Source organism: Durio zibethinus, chromosome 11, assembly GCF_047325235.1.
Source record: "Durio zibethinus cultivar Kanyao isolate XHJ-2024 chromosome 11, ASM4732523v1, whole genome shotgun sequence".
NCBI classification, from domain to species: domain Eukaryota; kingdom Viridiplantae; phylum Streptophyta; class Magnoliopsida; order Malvales; family Malvaceae; genus Durio; species Durio zibethinus.
In genome coordinates this window covers 26484051-26500034 of record NC_143172.1, presented here as the reverse complement: position 1 = coordinate 26500034, position 15984 = coordinate 26484051, and the positions used below count along the sequence as shown (strand labels likewise).

Below are 15984 nucleotides of genomic sequence, written 5' to 3'. Positions count from 1 at the left end.
GAAGCTAACGGAGAAGGGTGGGGGCATTTTATCATCATCATCATAAGAAGGATAGCCATGATAACATGACGTGGCATTTTCTACAAAGGGAGGAGTGAGGTTGGGATACATATGATAGTTCGTGTTTTTGTGTACGTGTAATAATATAAATTATTAAAATATAAATAAAAAATATATTATAAAATATATTTTAATTTTAAATAAAAATATAATATATTTAATATATTTATTACACAATATAATACAATTAATATATATATAATTAATTTATTTAAATATAAATAATAAGGAGATGCACAAATTCATAAAACCAATACATATATATATGAATAAATATGATTAATACGAATATATATAAAAATATAATTAAAATAATAAATAGTTGTAACATTTTTATCATTTATAATTTAATAAATTTGACATATTAATAGTATAAAAAGATATTTATATATTAAAAAATTTTTAATACTCATTTAATATGTATTTAATATATATTTATATTTATATTATATAACTACATTAATTTTAATACTCATTTAATATGTATTTAATATATATATTTAAATTTATATTTATATTATATAACCATATTAATTTTTAGTATCAAATTTAAAATGATAAATTATTAAAGATTAAAGAATAAAATAATAATGTATAGAACTAATATTAATATTAATATTATATTTTTATAATTAATATGAAAAAATAATTTTATAATAATTATTAAATGAGTATCAAATTAAATGTTTAAAATAATTTTTGTATGATATTAAATAATTAAGTCTCATAATTAAAAGATTAAAAATTAAAATAATCTTTATATATTTATATTAAATTAAAATAAATAAAAAAAATATGTTAAACGTATTAAATATATTAAATGTATATTTATATGATAAGATTAATTTAAATGTGTTATTCATATTTTATCATATATTTAAATGAATTAACACATATATAATATAAATTATGTTCAATCAAAATTTATATAAACTGAAATATATATATTTTTAAATATATATTATTTTTTTATATATTTTTTACATCGGATCACTATATTATGTCTAAAATTATCATGTTGGGACATACGGTGACCGGAGATTACATGCATTTTTTGGACTTTTAATTGGTGGCAGTGGCACTTTGGGAAATCCATTTTTAACTTCCTTTCCTGCGCTCTTTCACATTTGCTATACTATACTATTCTAGACTCTGCTCTCTAACGCCAACTAGACCAAGTGACACAACATCACAACTACATATGATGATAATTGGATTTAATTTGATTTTTTTTAATAAGATAAAATATTATAAATTTTAAAATTTTGTTATAAATTCAAATTGATATTTTTTAAAAATTAATTGGATTTGAATCGAATTTTTTTATTTGATTTATCGGTTTTTAAAGTTTAATTTTTTTGGTTATTTATATATTATTTTAATAAAATTTTTGATATATTTAAATAAAATTTTAAATAAAATAATTATTTTTATTTCATAAAAATTTAAAAATATATAAAAATTAATAAAAATATATAATTCAATTCATTTCAAATTTTTTTATTTTTTATATCTTGATACAAAATTTAATTTAAACTTAATATATATATTTAATATTTAAATTTGATTCGAATAAAAAATATTTAAATTAAATCAAATATTATAATTTTTATTTATTTTTTATTTTTTTATTTTTTTCTCTCCCTTGACCATGACAACAGCCGTTTGACTGATTGTAGCTACGTGGCATCCATTCAACGTGCCAGATCATATATGATTGGTCCCCACTAATACAAATGAGGGTATTGATTAAGCCATAAAGCGTGATTTGGAGAAAAGGCATGTCATAAATTTGGTCCCTTCCAATCTTAGCTGTAACTGAACCGAAGTTAGGAAAAATATAAATGTGAGCACTTTATTACATAATTATTTGAGTGAGTTAGTGACGAATAATTTAACAGGCCAGATTTATTTTGCTCTTCATTATAACATTAGTTCTGTGATTTGATGATCAGAATAATTTAGTGGACCCAAATTCAAGATTCGACCACTGCAGCTAAATTCATCAACAACCAAGTTACCAACCGACTAGAGTCTTAAAAACGTTTCGAGTTTTTATAACAAACTTGACGTGAGTTAATTACAATTACAAAATTTTAATTGAAATTAAATTTATTTAATTAAAATATTTGAAATAAATTATTTATAAATTAAAATTTAATGATTGTATTTTATTTTGATCACATAGTTCATATAACCCGGAATCAAGTTGGCTGCCAATTTAAATGATCATTAATGAATGAGTCTGACATGGAATGTTGACAGAATTGAAGGTTTTAGAAATTCAAATCATGAAAGGCAGTAAAAGGAAAATTTTGTATCAATTTGTTAATGTTAAAGATGATATTATAATAAATTTGGGTTTAATTCAAATGATTCATTGATTTTAAAAAAATATAAATTATAATAAAATTGATATTCATTTTCGAACGCACACTTACAAAATTTATTTTCCTAAATAAATTATAATAAAATTAAAATTTATTCTCGAATGCACACTTACAAATTTTATTTTTTTTATTTTTTTTTGTTCGTTGATATCTTTTGTATTAAAAAAATTGATAATATTAATACATTACAATCAATAATTTGATTATAATGTATTAATAATATTCGAATCATTTGATTACAAAAAGATCGTAAATTTTAGAATTATCCTTTAAATATAACAAAGTTAGAGGAAGGCAAAATCGAACTTAAAACACTATATTTGTACAGTTTTTCAAGCACACATTTTACAAGTTTGTTTACTTAGAGAAAAGCACAAAATACCCAATAATTGAAAGTTTTTCTTTGTAGTTCTTTCCAAATTACAATATGCATAAATTAATCAGTCCCCACAAAATTTTCTCTCAAAGAACAAAAGGGGTTCATAGTGTGCATTTGCCCAAGAACTTTACCCCCTGCATTTGTAAATTTTTTTTAATAACAGTGTAGAATTTGATGATCATACTAAAAACCATAGTAATATAACTACTAAGAAAAATTAAAAAATAGGCAGAGTTGGTGAAAAAGGTACCTTAAATTGTGGCCCTAAGCTTCATGATTAGTGGACACATCCCAAGTAATATTTCAGTTTTTGGCTATTCTAACAAACATGAAGCACCTAGTTGGCATTTTTGTCTGTTCCTTTTTTTTTTGTTCTTTCAAGCATTTTGAGCATGAATTAACCACTCAACCAAACCCCCTTAAACAAACCCACTAGGAAAATGTTAGTATCACATAATAATGATTTTGTTGGTTGGTAATCACATAAAATATAAGCTTCTTAGTAATTTTGGGTTGGTAAAATAAAATTTATATGTTCGATCATTGTTTTCGATGATAGATGAAATATGTTTTTTTGTTGAGATTTCATTTTACCGGCTAGAAATATTTTAACAATTATTATTATTATTATTATTTAATCTTCATTAAGGAAATAGAGAATTGGAGATGATTTAGAATTGCATTATTATTCTTTTGAAGTAATTATTGGAATAATACTAATAACAATCTAAAGCAAGAAAATGGTATATAATTGATTAGATTAGTTGATATAAATTTGAATTAACTCTAAAATATGACAAAATATGTCCATGAAATTTCAAAGAGTGGGGGATCATGTTGACTCATAAGCCACATAATGGTGCTAATTAGAGTGGGATGAATTGAAGGGGAATTATATGGAAGTGACATTGTTGGCTCTGATTCATATAAGATGTGAAGAGCTGTGCTTGTTGGATGACAATGAGACATGACTTTGATTTCATCCAATTTGATATTAAAAAGTTATTCTTTTTTAATAAATGAAGATTTTATCCAAAATCCAAAAAGCAAATATCATTATGTTTCATAAATAAGTAAAACAGGTAAGCGACAACAAATCTAACTTTGTTGGCTTATAATTCAGTTTTCACAATGAATTCTTTGTTAAGTATTGATAGTCATCAAAACAATAAAAGATAACCGAGCTTTCATATGATAATAATAAGTTGAAAAATATCATTTTGAAGTCTTTCTTTTTTTTTTCTTTAGCTGAATGTTTTAAGTATGTGTTAATGACAAGATTAGAATAAGATTTTAATTCTCTATATTGAACATTAGAACTTGGATATAGAAGAAAAAAATTATTTATATTTGATATATTGTTAATGTATAAAATTTATACATTATTTATAAATTAGATGATGTCATTTCATTAATATATTTTTAAAAAATAATTTTTTGTGTATTTATCTAAAAAAAAAAACTTAAATGAAGATTTTTAGTGAAATTCGTTAATCTTTTAAAAAATGAATTAATAAAAATTTTAATAAAAAATATAAATCGATATATTAATAGAATTCAATTTGAAGATTAATAATATTAAAAATATTTTTTATAATTTAAATTTGATCTATACTTATTTAATAATAAAAAATGATATTAATATTTTTACTAAAAATATCTATATAAAAATATTAATAAAAATTTATTAAAATTTTTAAAATTTTGCATATTTGATGTATGTAAAGAGATTTTTTAACTTACCGATTTTGGTTTTCAATTTTAATTTTTATTTGATTGTTTTTAGTAGAAAATTTCACAAACTTTACTTAAGGAATTTCATCTAAATCTTTCCCTTTATCTAAAGGACTAATAAAATTATTTGATTATTAATATTTACTAAAAGTATATAAAATATATATACTAATATTATATCAAGTATAAACTCAATATATATTTTCATTGTTTTAAAGGATTATACTACTGTCTCCGATAAGGTTGATTTTTTAGGAAACAGTCATTAGATACAACTTTCTTATCTTAATCCTCTTTTTCACCACTGTCTCCAATAAGGTAAAAAATTTGTTGATTTTTAAGGAAACAGTCATTAGAGACAAAACTTTCTTATCTTAATCCTTTTTTTTTTTCATAAATTAATGATGAAGAAATAATTATTAAGAAGATAATTTGGAAAGTGGTTTAAACTTTTTTATTGGATGTCATTATCATGAGTATAAGTGCAAAATTTAACTGTATCCAGATTCCAGATAATCAAACCAATTTTAAACTCAAGAATGATCATTTGCCAATAGATGTTAGGTTAAGTGACTATGATTAAAACTGATCTCATTTATAAATGAGATAGAACTTGGGAATTTGATGCAATGTGTTAAAGATCATATGCTTGAACCCATGTTGCTTTAATGAACAAACATTTGATTGAAGCTCATCTTTCATGTTTGCATCATATTGGCTTGGTAGCCTGAGAAAACAAAGCTTCTTCCCCTGCGTGATCAAAGCAAGGTCAATTATCATTTACCAAGAAGCTGGTGCTGGAAATGAGCAGCTGAATCCTGCTGCTTCCATAAATTTATCAATATGTAGCTTAAAGCAGCCTCATGGCAAGCAAACGAGAAAAAACGCAAGATTTAATTATTTTTAAAAGATGATATCTAACAAATCTGAGATTAAAATTCTAGTATCTATAACTTTCTGACCACCAAATATAGTACAAGTGAGTTATAACAGAAAATGACTTGTCTCCGTCTAGGATAATTTTGCAAGTTTCATCGGAAACAGGAAGTAAATATTTATACCTACCATGGATGTTTCATTTTACGCTTCTGCTGCAAAAAAAATCTAGACTGAACTAATTTTTCCTTTGCATTCTCTGCCTGGAAAGAGCTCGATAATCCAAGAAATGGTATCCCAGGAAAATCAATTAACAATAACAGTGTGATTAATATTGAACCTTTACAACGAAGGAATAAAGCAGTTGTTCCATTTTGGGGTATGACCTGTGTCACAAATTGTCATAAGTCATTGGCTTTTTTCAACAGGATATCTCTCAAGGGACCTAATTTTAGGTCCCTGTCCACCACCAAATCAATATCTGCTGTGGCCTTTAGTCTTTTGCAGCAGCCAGGAATCAAAACTTTGTTTTCTCCGGATTCAGCCAAACAGGTTAAAAAACCATCATATGCTTTGTTTAGAACAAATTTCCTGATTCAACTAACCATTGTACAGTAACCATGATCTATCAGTGGAATTGAGATTTACTATCAATAATGACAGTCTGTGGCAACAGAAAGCAATATATACCAACTACCCCACAAAGCCTTTGCCTTATGAACCACTTCTTATTACCATGATTTTAAGGAAAACTTCTTCTCATTAGAGCTATGACTAAAATCACATGTACTGGTTCATCGTTATCATTTTTGTTATCATTGCAACCAAGTATCTAAGTGAATTGTGAAAGAGTAACAGGAAGGAAAGACATCAATCGTGTTCTAACTCCTGGATAAAAGATGATCCGTCTCTCTCAAACAGGGCCTACGGCTTCCACACCGACACACATTGCATGTGCCTGTTTATGGGATTGAAGTTTCCTGTTTTCCATGTGTGTGTGTCTAATTCCAGCCAAGAAGAAACCAAACACAGCATTACTTTTTTCTTCTTCTTAATCCGAAGTTTCCTGCAAACTAATTCCTTCTCAAGGCAACACATTTGATCTTCTTAAATAGAATGTGTAATTGCCACATGGCAAATGAGCTGTCATTTCTTGACCATGAATTCCTGACACTTGGCAAAATGTGCTCAAAACTCATGTAGCAAGGTTCCAAGTTCAGGTTAAGCCTTTCGGCATGTTAAACATGACCAAACAAGTTTTAGAAGTTTGCCAAGGGATTCGTTGTTGGAAAATCATAAACCGGAAAATCCATGGGTGCTTACTTTAATCTTTGCTTCAAACTCATAAAGCGGATTTAGATGAGATATTTAGAGGGCAAAACAACTTGTTATAAACTCATTGGCCTTCAATTTTGGGCTAATAGCCTACTGGAAGGCCAGCAGCCTTTCATTTTCCTCTTTATGTCCATTTCCCTTGGCCCATGTGCCCCATTCATGAGGAAAGCGAAGTTGGAACCTTGATGGCAAACAGCTCTAATCAAAATCAAACAATAAGATAGATTCGTCTCATATTGTATAATTCAACAAAAATAATCGTTGTGAGTCACAATATTGGGATGAGTCATACCATTTGTCTCCTTGAACTTGTATCATTGTCAAAAAATCGAGTCGAAGATGATCGAATGGAAAGTCGAAGTTACCCCTTTGAAAAATGCAAGAACATATTAATATAGGACAAGGGTAACTTCCAAAATTTATAAATGGTACTGAAAAAGTAGCACTCTTCAATGACGAATTGACAATTGCGAGGTAACCCACAAATTAAAAACACTTCCTTCAAGCAACAAAAACAGATTAAAAAAAAATGGGTGGAGTGAAACAAAGGAGTGATATTATCTCAAATACACCGAAAGTGACGTCAGGTTTCGTCTCAGTACATTCGTGTCTAATATCAATGGTTTCCCCTTTGGTATTTCTTGCTTTCATCCAAGGCCAAACGGAGTTTCAGACAAAAGTCAGCAGGAATTGGCATTTCAGATGGAAGAGAAGATGCACAATGGCAACAAAATTCATACAAAAAAAACTGTTTTGATAATGGCCGTACTAATGATATGATCGAAAGAGGCTCAAGCGTCACTCATTGTCTGTGAAAAGCCACATATCATGGTAAAATTATTTGATTGGCCATGCATGTGATGATGTTTTTGTGGAGCCCTAAGGTCCCACTTCTAACATGGGGTAGAATCTCACTGGTAAGGCAGCCAGCCACCAACCAGTCCAACCCCAATAGTGGGCGTCATGGCAAGCTTTTTTAAGGGTCGTCGACAGTTCCTCACATGCACCAGTACCACCATTTTCTTGGCTCTTGCCTCCGACACTCAAAATCACAAGGAAGGCTAAAAACGGATGTGACACTTGCATTGGTTCAATACTCACAATCAGGAGAAAGTCCTGTAATTTATGAGGAAGCATAGTGTATTGTGGCATCGTACCGTAGGATTGAGGGACCCAGAGCTATATATAGTATTTATTCAAAAAATAGCATTGTGTATACATACTTTAAACCTTGGATGGTTATGTTTTCTTCAAGAGGTAAGTGTTCCCAACGAATACACGGACGGATATTAATGGTTATTTGCGTTTTCTGATATTGGGATGAGAAAATTGGACCTAATCAGAGGCCATAAGCCCAGAAAAAATAGTTTGCCTCCGCTATGGGCTGGGTTTAGCTCAGTTGCACAGACCAAAAGTTTCTTTTCTTGCATGTTATAGTCTATAGAGCGTGGCCTGCAGGCCAGGCACTGAGGGAGCTCAATCGAGTCAGGGTCCCATGGAGAGACCTAATATCTATGTTCTTCAATTCAACGTGGGCAGCATTAACTAAAACGTTTGACAATAAAATCTCGATAAGTTGTTTATTAGAGGTAGCGTTTCCATTTGGCTAATAGAAAACTATGATAAGGGGTTAAGAGTTTCATTTGCAATTGCAAACTAGAACAAATGATAAGCCGATTATGAATGACTATAGTGTGAATCTGATTCTCGTGAGCACACAATCATAAAGTCAATCAGCAATGCTTCGTTCTTTCTCTTTAATTTCATGGGAAAAAAGAATTGGATGACAACTGGTAAAGTGATAATCTGCATTATTGAAACAGATATAAAGGATCTTTTTAATTACTTAAATTATTCATTAAAATGTCTTTAAAGTTGGAATATATCCCTTGTTCAAAACCCTTAGAACAATAAAAAATGGTTTCTTTTCATAATTTTCTATATGGTCAGTTTGGTCACTCCTGAAAAGCAAGCTGCAGTCCATAAATAGGCCTGAAGTAGCTGCTAAGCGTGATACGAACCCAAAAGAAAGAAAAAGGCATTTGCTTCAGATAGCTTGGCGCTTCTCCAAGAAACAACAGTCCTCTTTCTCTATCTCTTACCTTAATCGAAAACAACTCCATCCTTGCCCTCTTCTTCAACAGTGAGATGCTTCTCTTGAAACTTGAGACAGAACCAAGAAAACACTCCCTAGAATAAATTTCAAGAAAAAAGGAAAAAGCTTGGAAGCTTGAGAAGGGAGAGAAAGAGAAAAGCCCAAAATGATGGTCAAAAAGAAAGGCAGAGTGTACCCTTCTCTATTTTCACCTTCCTCATCAGCTTCATATAGAGACCCTAACTCGGTGTTCAAGCTTTTCCCAGTAGCAGTTCTAGCTCTAGCCTCAGCTCTCCCACCCCAAGACCAAGAAGTATTGGCTTATATGATAACAAGGTCCATCATTTCCACCACAAATCCATCTACCCTCACCCATCAACCCAAGAACAAGTGCAAGAAAGGAAAAGTCCCTGTTTTTCAATGTGGGTGCTTTGATTGTTACACCAGGTTTTGGCACAGATGGGATTCATCACCCAACAGGGACCTCATTCATCAAGTCATCGAAGTCTTTGAGGACCATTTGATTCAAAATGAGGTCTCCAAGAAACAATGTAAAGCTGCCAGGAAAAAAGATAAGGTAATATTGAGCATTTGTGAATCCAATTTAGTATCTGTCGATGCATTGCAAAGAGAGCAGTCCCAGGACAGTGAAATGTTGATTGTTGAAAGTGAGGGCTTGGCGGAGGCTGAAAATAAGGGTGGCTGTGAACAAAGAGAAGAGAATGTGGGTGATGATAAAATGACTGGAGACCAGGAAATGGAGGTGGCGGCTGTAGCAACTGGGGTTAGCCACAAGGGTTTGGCCAGGAAGGTATTGCCGGACGTGGTGGGCTTATTCAACTCTCGTTTATGGAGCCTGTGGGGTCCGAGTATATAGGAGCTAGTAATTTTCTCTCTTGTTTCGTTTTCTGGAGAAAAAAAAAAAAAACTTGCTTCGTTCCAGCTGTTACAAATAAAGATTTTGTCTTTGCTTCCGTGGGGGAGTCATTTCCGTTGGCACATGAAATTTTTTGGGGGATACGGATTTACTGTTGTCAGTCAAACTAGTTGCATGTTTTAAGGGGATTACTGTAGCTTACATGGACTGATCATATTTCATCATCACATGGCTTAATTTTGATTTCAATGTGAAATCTTAGTTGATTTGATTTTCACCTTTGGTGCTTTTTGAGTAGACTCTGGACTAGCAGCTATTATTTCTATTCCACCAGAAACCCATTTTAGGAAAATGGTTCACTTCTGTGTGATTTGGTCACTTTAGATGGTATCCTTTGTCAAATGCATGGACATGACAGGAGAGGCTGAGGCCTCCAAACTGGCTAATTTTTCAATACACAATTTGATAGGAGACTGTTGACTTGAACTCCTTGACAATGAGAAGCACAGAAACACTTGTGACACCCAGATATCAGTTTTGAAGAATGTGTTTATAGTTAATATATTTCAGTGATTCATATGGTATCATCAAGCGCTAAACAAAACAGGGCCACCTATAGATGCTAATTTTGCTTTAAAACAATCAAAATGAACCATATAGTCTCAACAAATGGCGATGCTTTTTCAACTTGTTGCTCCAATGCAAGAATCCAGGTCTGGCGGAGCAATGTTACATCAAAACTAGCCCAGCAGGTCAAGAGAAAGTACGCATGGTCCATTTGTTGTCACTCTAACAAGCTTTTGATGATGCCATGAAAATGGGTAACTCGATTGAACCCTGGCAGGAGTTTAACTCAATATCATAATTAAGCAAAAAGTGCAGTCGACAAATATTAGCATATTGGCACGTAATTTACGTACCCATGTCTAAAAATAATCTTTTTTTTTTTTTATCAACCTCCACAATCGTTTATAATTAATATTGCTTTTCTTTTGTTATTAGCATATGAATATCTAATTATTTTATTCTTACTTATTTACAACAATTTCCTTTAACAAGAGTTAAAGATAAATAAAAAAAAAAACATAAAAAATAGTGGGTATTTAATTTTTAAAAATTTGTCACTTATGGAAATTTACTTTAATGTAATTAAATACTTCGACATTAATAAATAAAGATTATTCAATATTTTAATTTAACAAGAAAATCATTAATTTAGAATAAATTAATCAATTTAAAAATAATGTCGTCCATTATTTACAGTTTTGTAATTCGTCCTTTTATAGAAAAGATATAGATTTTGACAAACAAAATATTAGTAAAATGCAACACCAATTTTAAATTGAAAACTTCCTAGTAAGGAGAATATGCACGGGATAAATTTACCTAGTGCAATTTACGTCAAAGATTAGGTAATTAAACGTGTCTGAGCTTAACTATAATTTTTTTATACTTGAAATTATAAGATATAAAATTCTGATCATTGAAATAAAAAATTTAGCATTGTATCAACAGATCACATAATTATTATTTTTACTATAAATTTAGCCAAAGATAGAGGTGTAAATTAATAAAATTTTTGACTAATTATTCATAAACATGTTCATTTTTTATTTGTTTATTAAGTGTAAAAAATAATGTTTAACAGCATTACGAACGAATTCATTTATATTCACGAATGAATTTATTTAAGATTTGTTTAAAACTCATTTGTTTAGAATTTACTTATTATTCATTTATTTTTAATTTTATAATTTATTTGATTATAATTTATTTATTATTTACGAATATATTTGTTTATTATTCATTAACATTTTCATTTATAAATTCGTAATTCATGAATATATGTGTTAATATTTATAAACAATTTTATTTAATTTAAACAAATTAAATATAAATCGATTGAAAACATTTTATTATTTAAATCAATTGAGTTTGAATATAATAAATATTTTTTTATCAAATACAAATTAAATACAAATAATTTTAAAAATAAATAAATAAATTATAAATATACATCCATTTCATTTACATTTTTAAGTTTACACTCTTAATTAAAGAAAACCTCTTGCCTTAACCAATTGTAGTTTGTTCTTTTCATAAACGATGAGAAATATACAATTAGCCTCCACAAAAGTCTCACCTGACGTGGATCATTACGTTTGTTCATGTTTTTCCAATTTCATATCACTTCAAATCGTCCAATCTTCAAAGTTAATACAAAGTCTAGAATAATATCATCATCATCGTTGCCGAATTGTTTGAAAGAAATCATTCTTGATTTGTATATGACTTGGAGGAAAAGCATCAAATTTTAGACCCCCAAAATTCAATCCAAATCTTGTCGTTTTTAATTGAGTTTCCTTTTTTTTTTTTTAATTTTCCAAAAATTTTTTGATTGTTAAAGAAAAAGAGGGAAAAGAGTTGATTTTACTCTATACATTTTGGTGCAATTTTATTACTTTATTATTATTTTTAATTGTATTTTTGTGTAATTTTAATAATTTATGCATGAAAATAAAATATTTCATTTAAATTAAAAAAATAATATTCACTAAAAATTTTAATTTATTTAAACTTTTATTAGGTGGAAGAGTAAAAAACAATTTATTTTGTTTAAAAATGTAACTAAAGATAATATCAATAATCAAATAAAAAAAAACAGAAACAATTGGATTCTTTTTAAAAACTTATCTCACTAATTTTTTTTAGTAAGTATTTTTATATTTGTGAAATAATTTATAAATATTTTTTATATTTTAACTTAAATTTTAAAAAAATTGTAAATGAAAAACATTTTATAGGAAATTATCGATTTTTTTTTTCATTTTTCCCTTTCTTTTTGACATGTCACAAATTTTTTTTTTGTTTAATTTAATCCATCCATAAAATTTTTTTTTATTTTTAAAATTTTTAACGAATGCCATTTCATCAATCTTAACATTTAACATATACTTTTTAAAGTTCATGAAATGGTGGTAAGATTGTACCAAAAATCAACTTGAAAGTGGTAAATTTTGAGCTCTCAATTTAATAGAGTGGTAATTTTGACCAAAAACACTATTTTTGAGTTTAATTACATTTTGTATGTTACATATGCGCTTATTTACGTCAATTAAAAGTTTGTTTGTGCATTTTTTTTAGGTCAAATTTGGAATTTTGACACTGTATTCTAATTTTATTTAATTTGTCATTATATTTTTAATTCCTTTGATTTTTGGAAAAAAAATGATAAATTTAATTTCAATATCACATTTTAACTATACGAATATATTAGATGGTTATATTTATATCTTTTTTTGGGGAAAATACTTAGATGGAATTTTTTTATTGAAATTCGTGAAATTTTTTTAATATAAATGATTCAATTAAAATTTAAATAAAAAATTTTAAATTGATAAATTAATAGAATTTAATGATAAAATCAATTATATATATAAAAAAATTAAAAATATAATTTATAATTCAAATTTAATCGATATTATAAAAAAAAATATTAAAAATGATTATAAAAAATAAAAAAAATTTAATTTTTTTAAAATTTTATATACTTAATAGATTAAAAAAAATTTAATCAATTAATTTTAATTAAAAATTTCACCAAATTCATCTAAAAACTTCATCTCAGTTTTCTTCCTTTTCACAAGTTGCATCTGATACATCTAATTTATTAATGTTTTGCATGCTATATATATTCTCCAAAAGTTTGGCTTTGGTCAAATATTCTCATCATGTTACGTGACGTCTAGGACTCGACTTTCTTTGTTTAAGAGGGGTTGCATCCATGAACACTCAGCCTCCGGTCCATGCATCCAGTTTTCGCTGTTTTCAGTGACTTTGTACGTTGGCCATTACGCCGCCCACCTTTTTTTTTTTTTTTACATATTTCCTCGTACATTATTTTTTGTCATGTATATACACTCCTTTCAACTTGATCTAATCTCCTGTGTATCTTGTTGTCTTTCAATTTCTTCATTGTAGCTATAGTTGAGCATCAGCTTAATTATCATGGAGAATTACCACATACTTTTCCTAGGTGGAGCTTCAGCCTCACCTCCCTCGATAACCATGGCAAATCATCAACGTTATTTGCAAGGCAACGATGTAATTACTACTACAACGAAAGTAGAGAGTAAATGTGAGAATTTGGATGTCATTGCCAAGGATGTTGTATCTGAAAGTCAAGAGTTGAAAGCAGGGAAGAAAGGAGACAACAAGGTGATGAGGAAGCACAAATATGCATTTCAAACGAGGAGCCAGGTTGATATACTTGATGATGGGTATCGTTGGAGGAAATATGGGCAAAAAACAGTTAAGAATAGCAAATTCCCCAGGTATATATATTTTTATGTTCTCTACTTTTCTTGACCTAAGAGATTCCAGTCTTTGATCTATAGATGATTATATACGTGTTAGAATATCTCAAGAGTATGTAGATCCACTAAAAGCTTCAAATCAAAAACCCAGATGGATCTCACTTTTAAGAGATACATCCAATATGTTTGAAATTTGAATCCGAAATCCATTCTCCTATCCTAGGCTGCAGCTTCCTTATGTAAAATAAAAGGAAAATTCAAATTAAGAACCGTGAGAAGAAATTTGGCTGTACATGTTCTTCAACATGGAAGATTATGTTAATATATATGCAAAGACATTCCCAAATAAACCAATTTTCTATCAGATTTTACCATATAATTAGTCACCATTTCCTATATCTGCTATTCATTTTGGTTGTTTCTCCATTTGCAGAAGTTATTACAGGTGTACGCATAAAGAGTGCAATGTTAAGAAACAAGTCCAACGCAATTCCAAAGATAATGAAATTGTGGTGACTACTTATGAAGGGATACACACGCATCCGGTGGAGAAGTTCACAGAAAACTTTGAACACATCCTCAGGCAGATGCAAACGTTCAACCATTTATGAAATGTGTTGTTTGTGAATCTACAGTCAGACATCAGAACATGTTTATATCGTTATGTATATGCTCCTAGCTTGTAGTGTTGTCCATCATGTTCCTCAGCAAGAAAATATTGAAGACATGCTTTTATATATTTTTGTTTTTTTTTTTTCTTTTTTGTAATGTTTTTTTCTTCTGGTAAGAAAAAAGTTTGGGAGCAGGGATGGCTACCTCATTTTCAAAGTCAAGACATGTCGCCAACCCAATTGAGATTCACGGATCTATTGGACTTTCACCTGCAAATTTTTTTTTCTTCTTTGTAATGCTATTTGTGCCTGATGCTAGATTGGAGTTTGACTAAGAAAAGTATGATTTCAACAGAGTAAGAGGGGGAGTGAATTTGCATAGCAGATAGATTGGTCAGATATTGTTTGCTATTGCATTTAGTATCCAAAGCAGAATCAAATTTTTATTGTGATTCTATAGTGTAACTCCCTTGACTCATTCGTTGCTGGGTCGGCTGATTTATATCTTGGGCAGCCGTACAATATCCTAGCCTGTTGGTTTCTTCAATTGTTATGTACTATTAATAGATTTTGGCTTTGCATCAGATACCTGTGTTTAACAGAACCAATTAATTGGTTCTTTTGAGTAGCATTTCTTGATTCTTGACATGTTCTATGTTTATAGCTAGCTATAATGTCCTTTCAATCAGAGTCAGGGCGAAGCCTGCCGGCTCATTGGAGAAATTGCTTGACTACAATGTCGAAATCCTGAGACATGACACCATTGGGTTTTTTCCTCCATGCTATTCTGCTTTATGGGTTCATTTGAAAGGATGGGTTTTTTTTTTTTTTCCTCAGTCTCGATCGAACACCATTGCAGATTTAACTCCAATAGCAAACAATGCTAATACAATGTATGAGTACGATACTTTATCTTATGCCAACATGATGAAGGCTTAAACCTAAAATCTCATAAACCTTTTGAAAACTAATTATTTGCTGATGTTTTAGCTTTAAGAGCAATTCAGCAGACACAGATAATGCCTCATTTCTATGTTCTAATTCAATCTTATCAGTCTATCACATTAGTGATCTCTCGCAAATTGCACATGCACCCAACAATAATTAATGTTAATGTCTTTTTCAACCTTTTCTCAGCATTCTGTCATCTACCATTTCCGTGTCAGCTTTCATACTCGATGCTGCGTAACTGGTATCATCTTTGACTTTACCCCTTCAACTCAGGCTTTGTCTCAGTCATCATCTCCTATCCACTGATAGGAATAAGCCCCAAATGCATTCACTCATAGTTGCTTCTTTTCTACCATTTCT

General features: G+C 29.3%; 2 protein-coding genes across 2 annotated transcripts; both read left to right on the top strand.

Moving 5' to 3' along the window:
* Positions 1 to 8684: 8684 nt before the first annotated feature.
* On the top strand, positions 8685 to 10235 carry LOC111290881 (uncharacterized). The gene has a single exon (XM_022882384.2). The coding sequence runs from the start codon at positions 9036 to 9038 to the stop codon at positions 9744 to 9746; it is 711 nt and encodes a 236-aa protein (XP_022738119.2). The 5' UTR covers positions 8685 to 9035; the 3' UTR covers positions 9747 to 10235.
* A 3221-nt stretch (positions 10236 to 13456) lies between these two features.
* Positions 13457 to 14900, top strand: LOC111290882 (putative WRKY transcription factor 43). The gene is made up of 3 exons (XM_022882385.2): positions 13457 to 13585; positions 13728 to 14080; positions 14496 to 14900. The coding sequence occupies exons 2-3, from the start codon at positions 13755 to 13757 to the stop codon at positions 14671 to 14673; spliced, it is 504 nt and encodes a 167-aa protein (XP_022738120.1). The 5' UTR covers positions 13457 to 13585; positions 13728 to 13754; the 3' UTR covers positions 14674 to 14900.
* The last annotated feature ends 1084 nt before the right edge of the window (positions 14901 to 15984 follow it).

What these genes read in the sequence shown, in the direction of transcription:
- LOC111290881 (XM_022882384.2), top strand. Translation starts at nt 9,036, where the DNA reads ATGATGGTCAAAAAGAAAGGCAGAGTGTACCCTTCTCTATTTTCACCT.
- LOC111290882 (XM_022882385.2), top strand. Translation starts at nt 13,755, where the DNA reads ATGGAGAATTACCACATACTTTTCCTAGGTGGAGCTTCAGCCTCACCT. An exon ending in AAGAATAGCAAATTCCCCAG is followed by an intron (nt 14,081 to 14,495) that starts GTATATATATTT and finishes CTCCATTTGCAG; the next exon opens with AAGTTATTACAGGTGTACGC.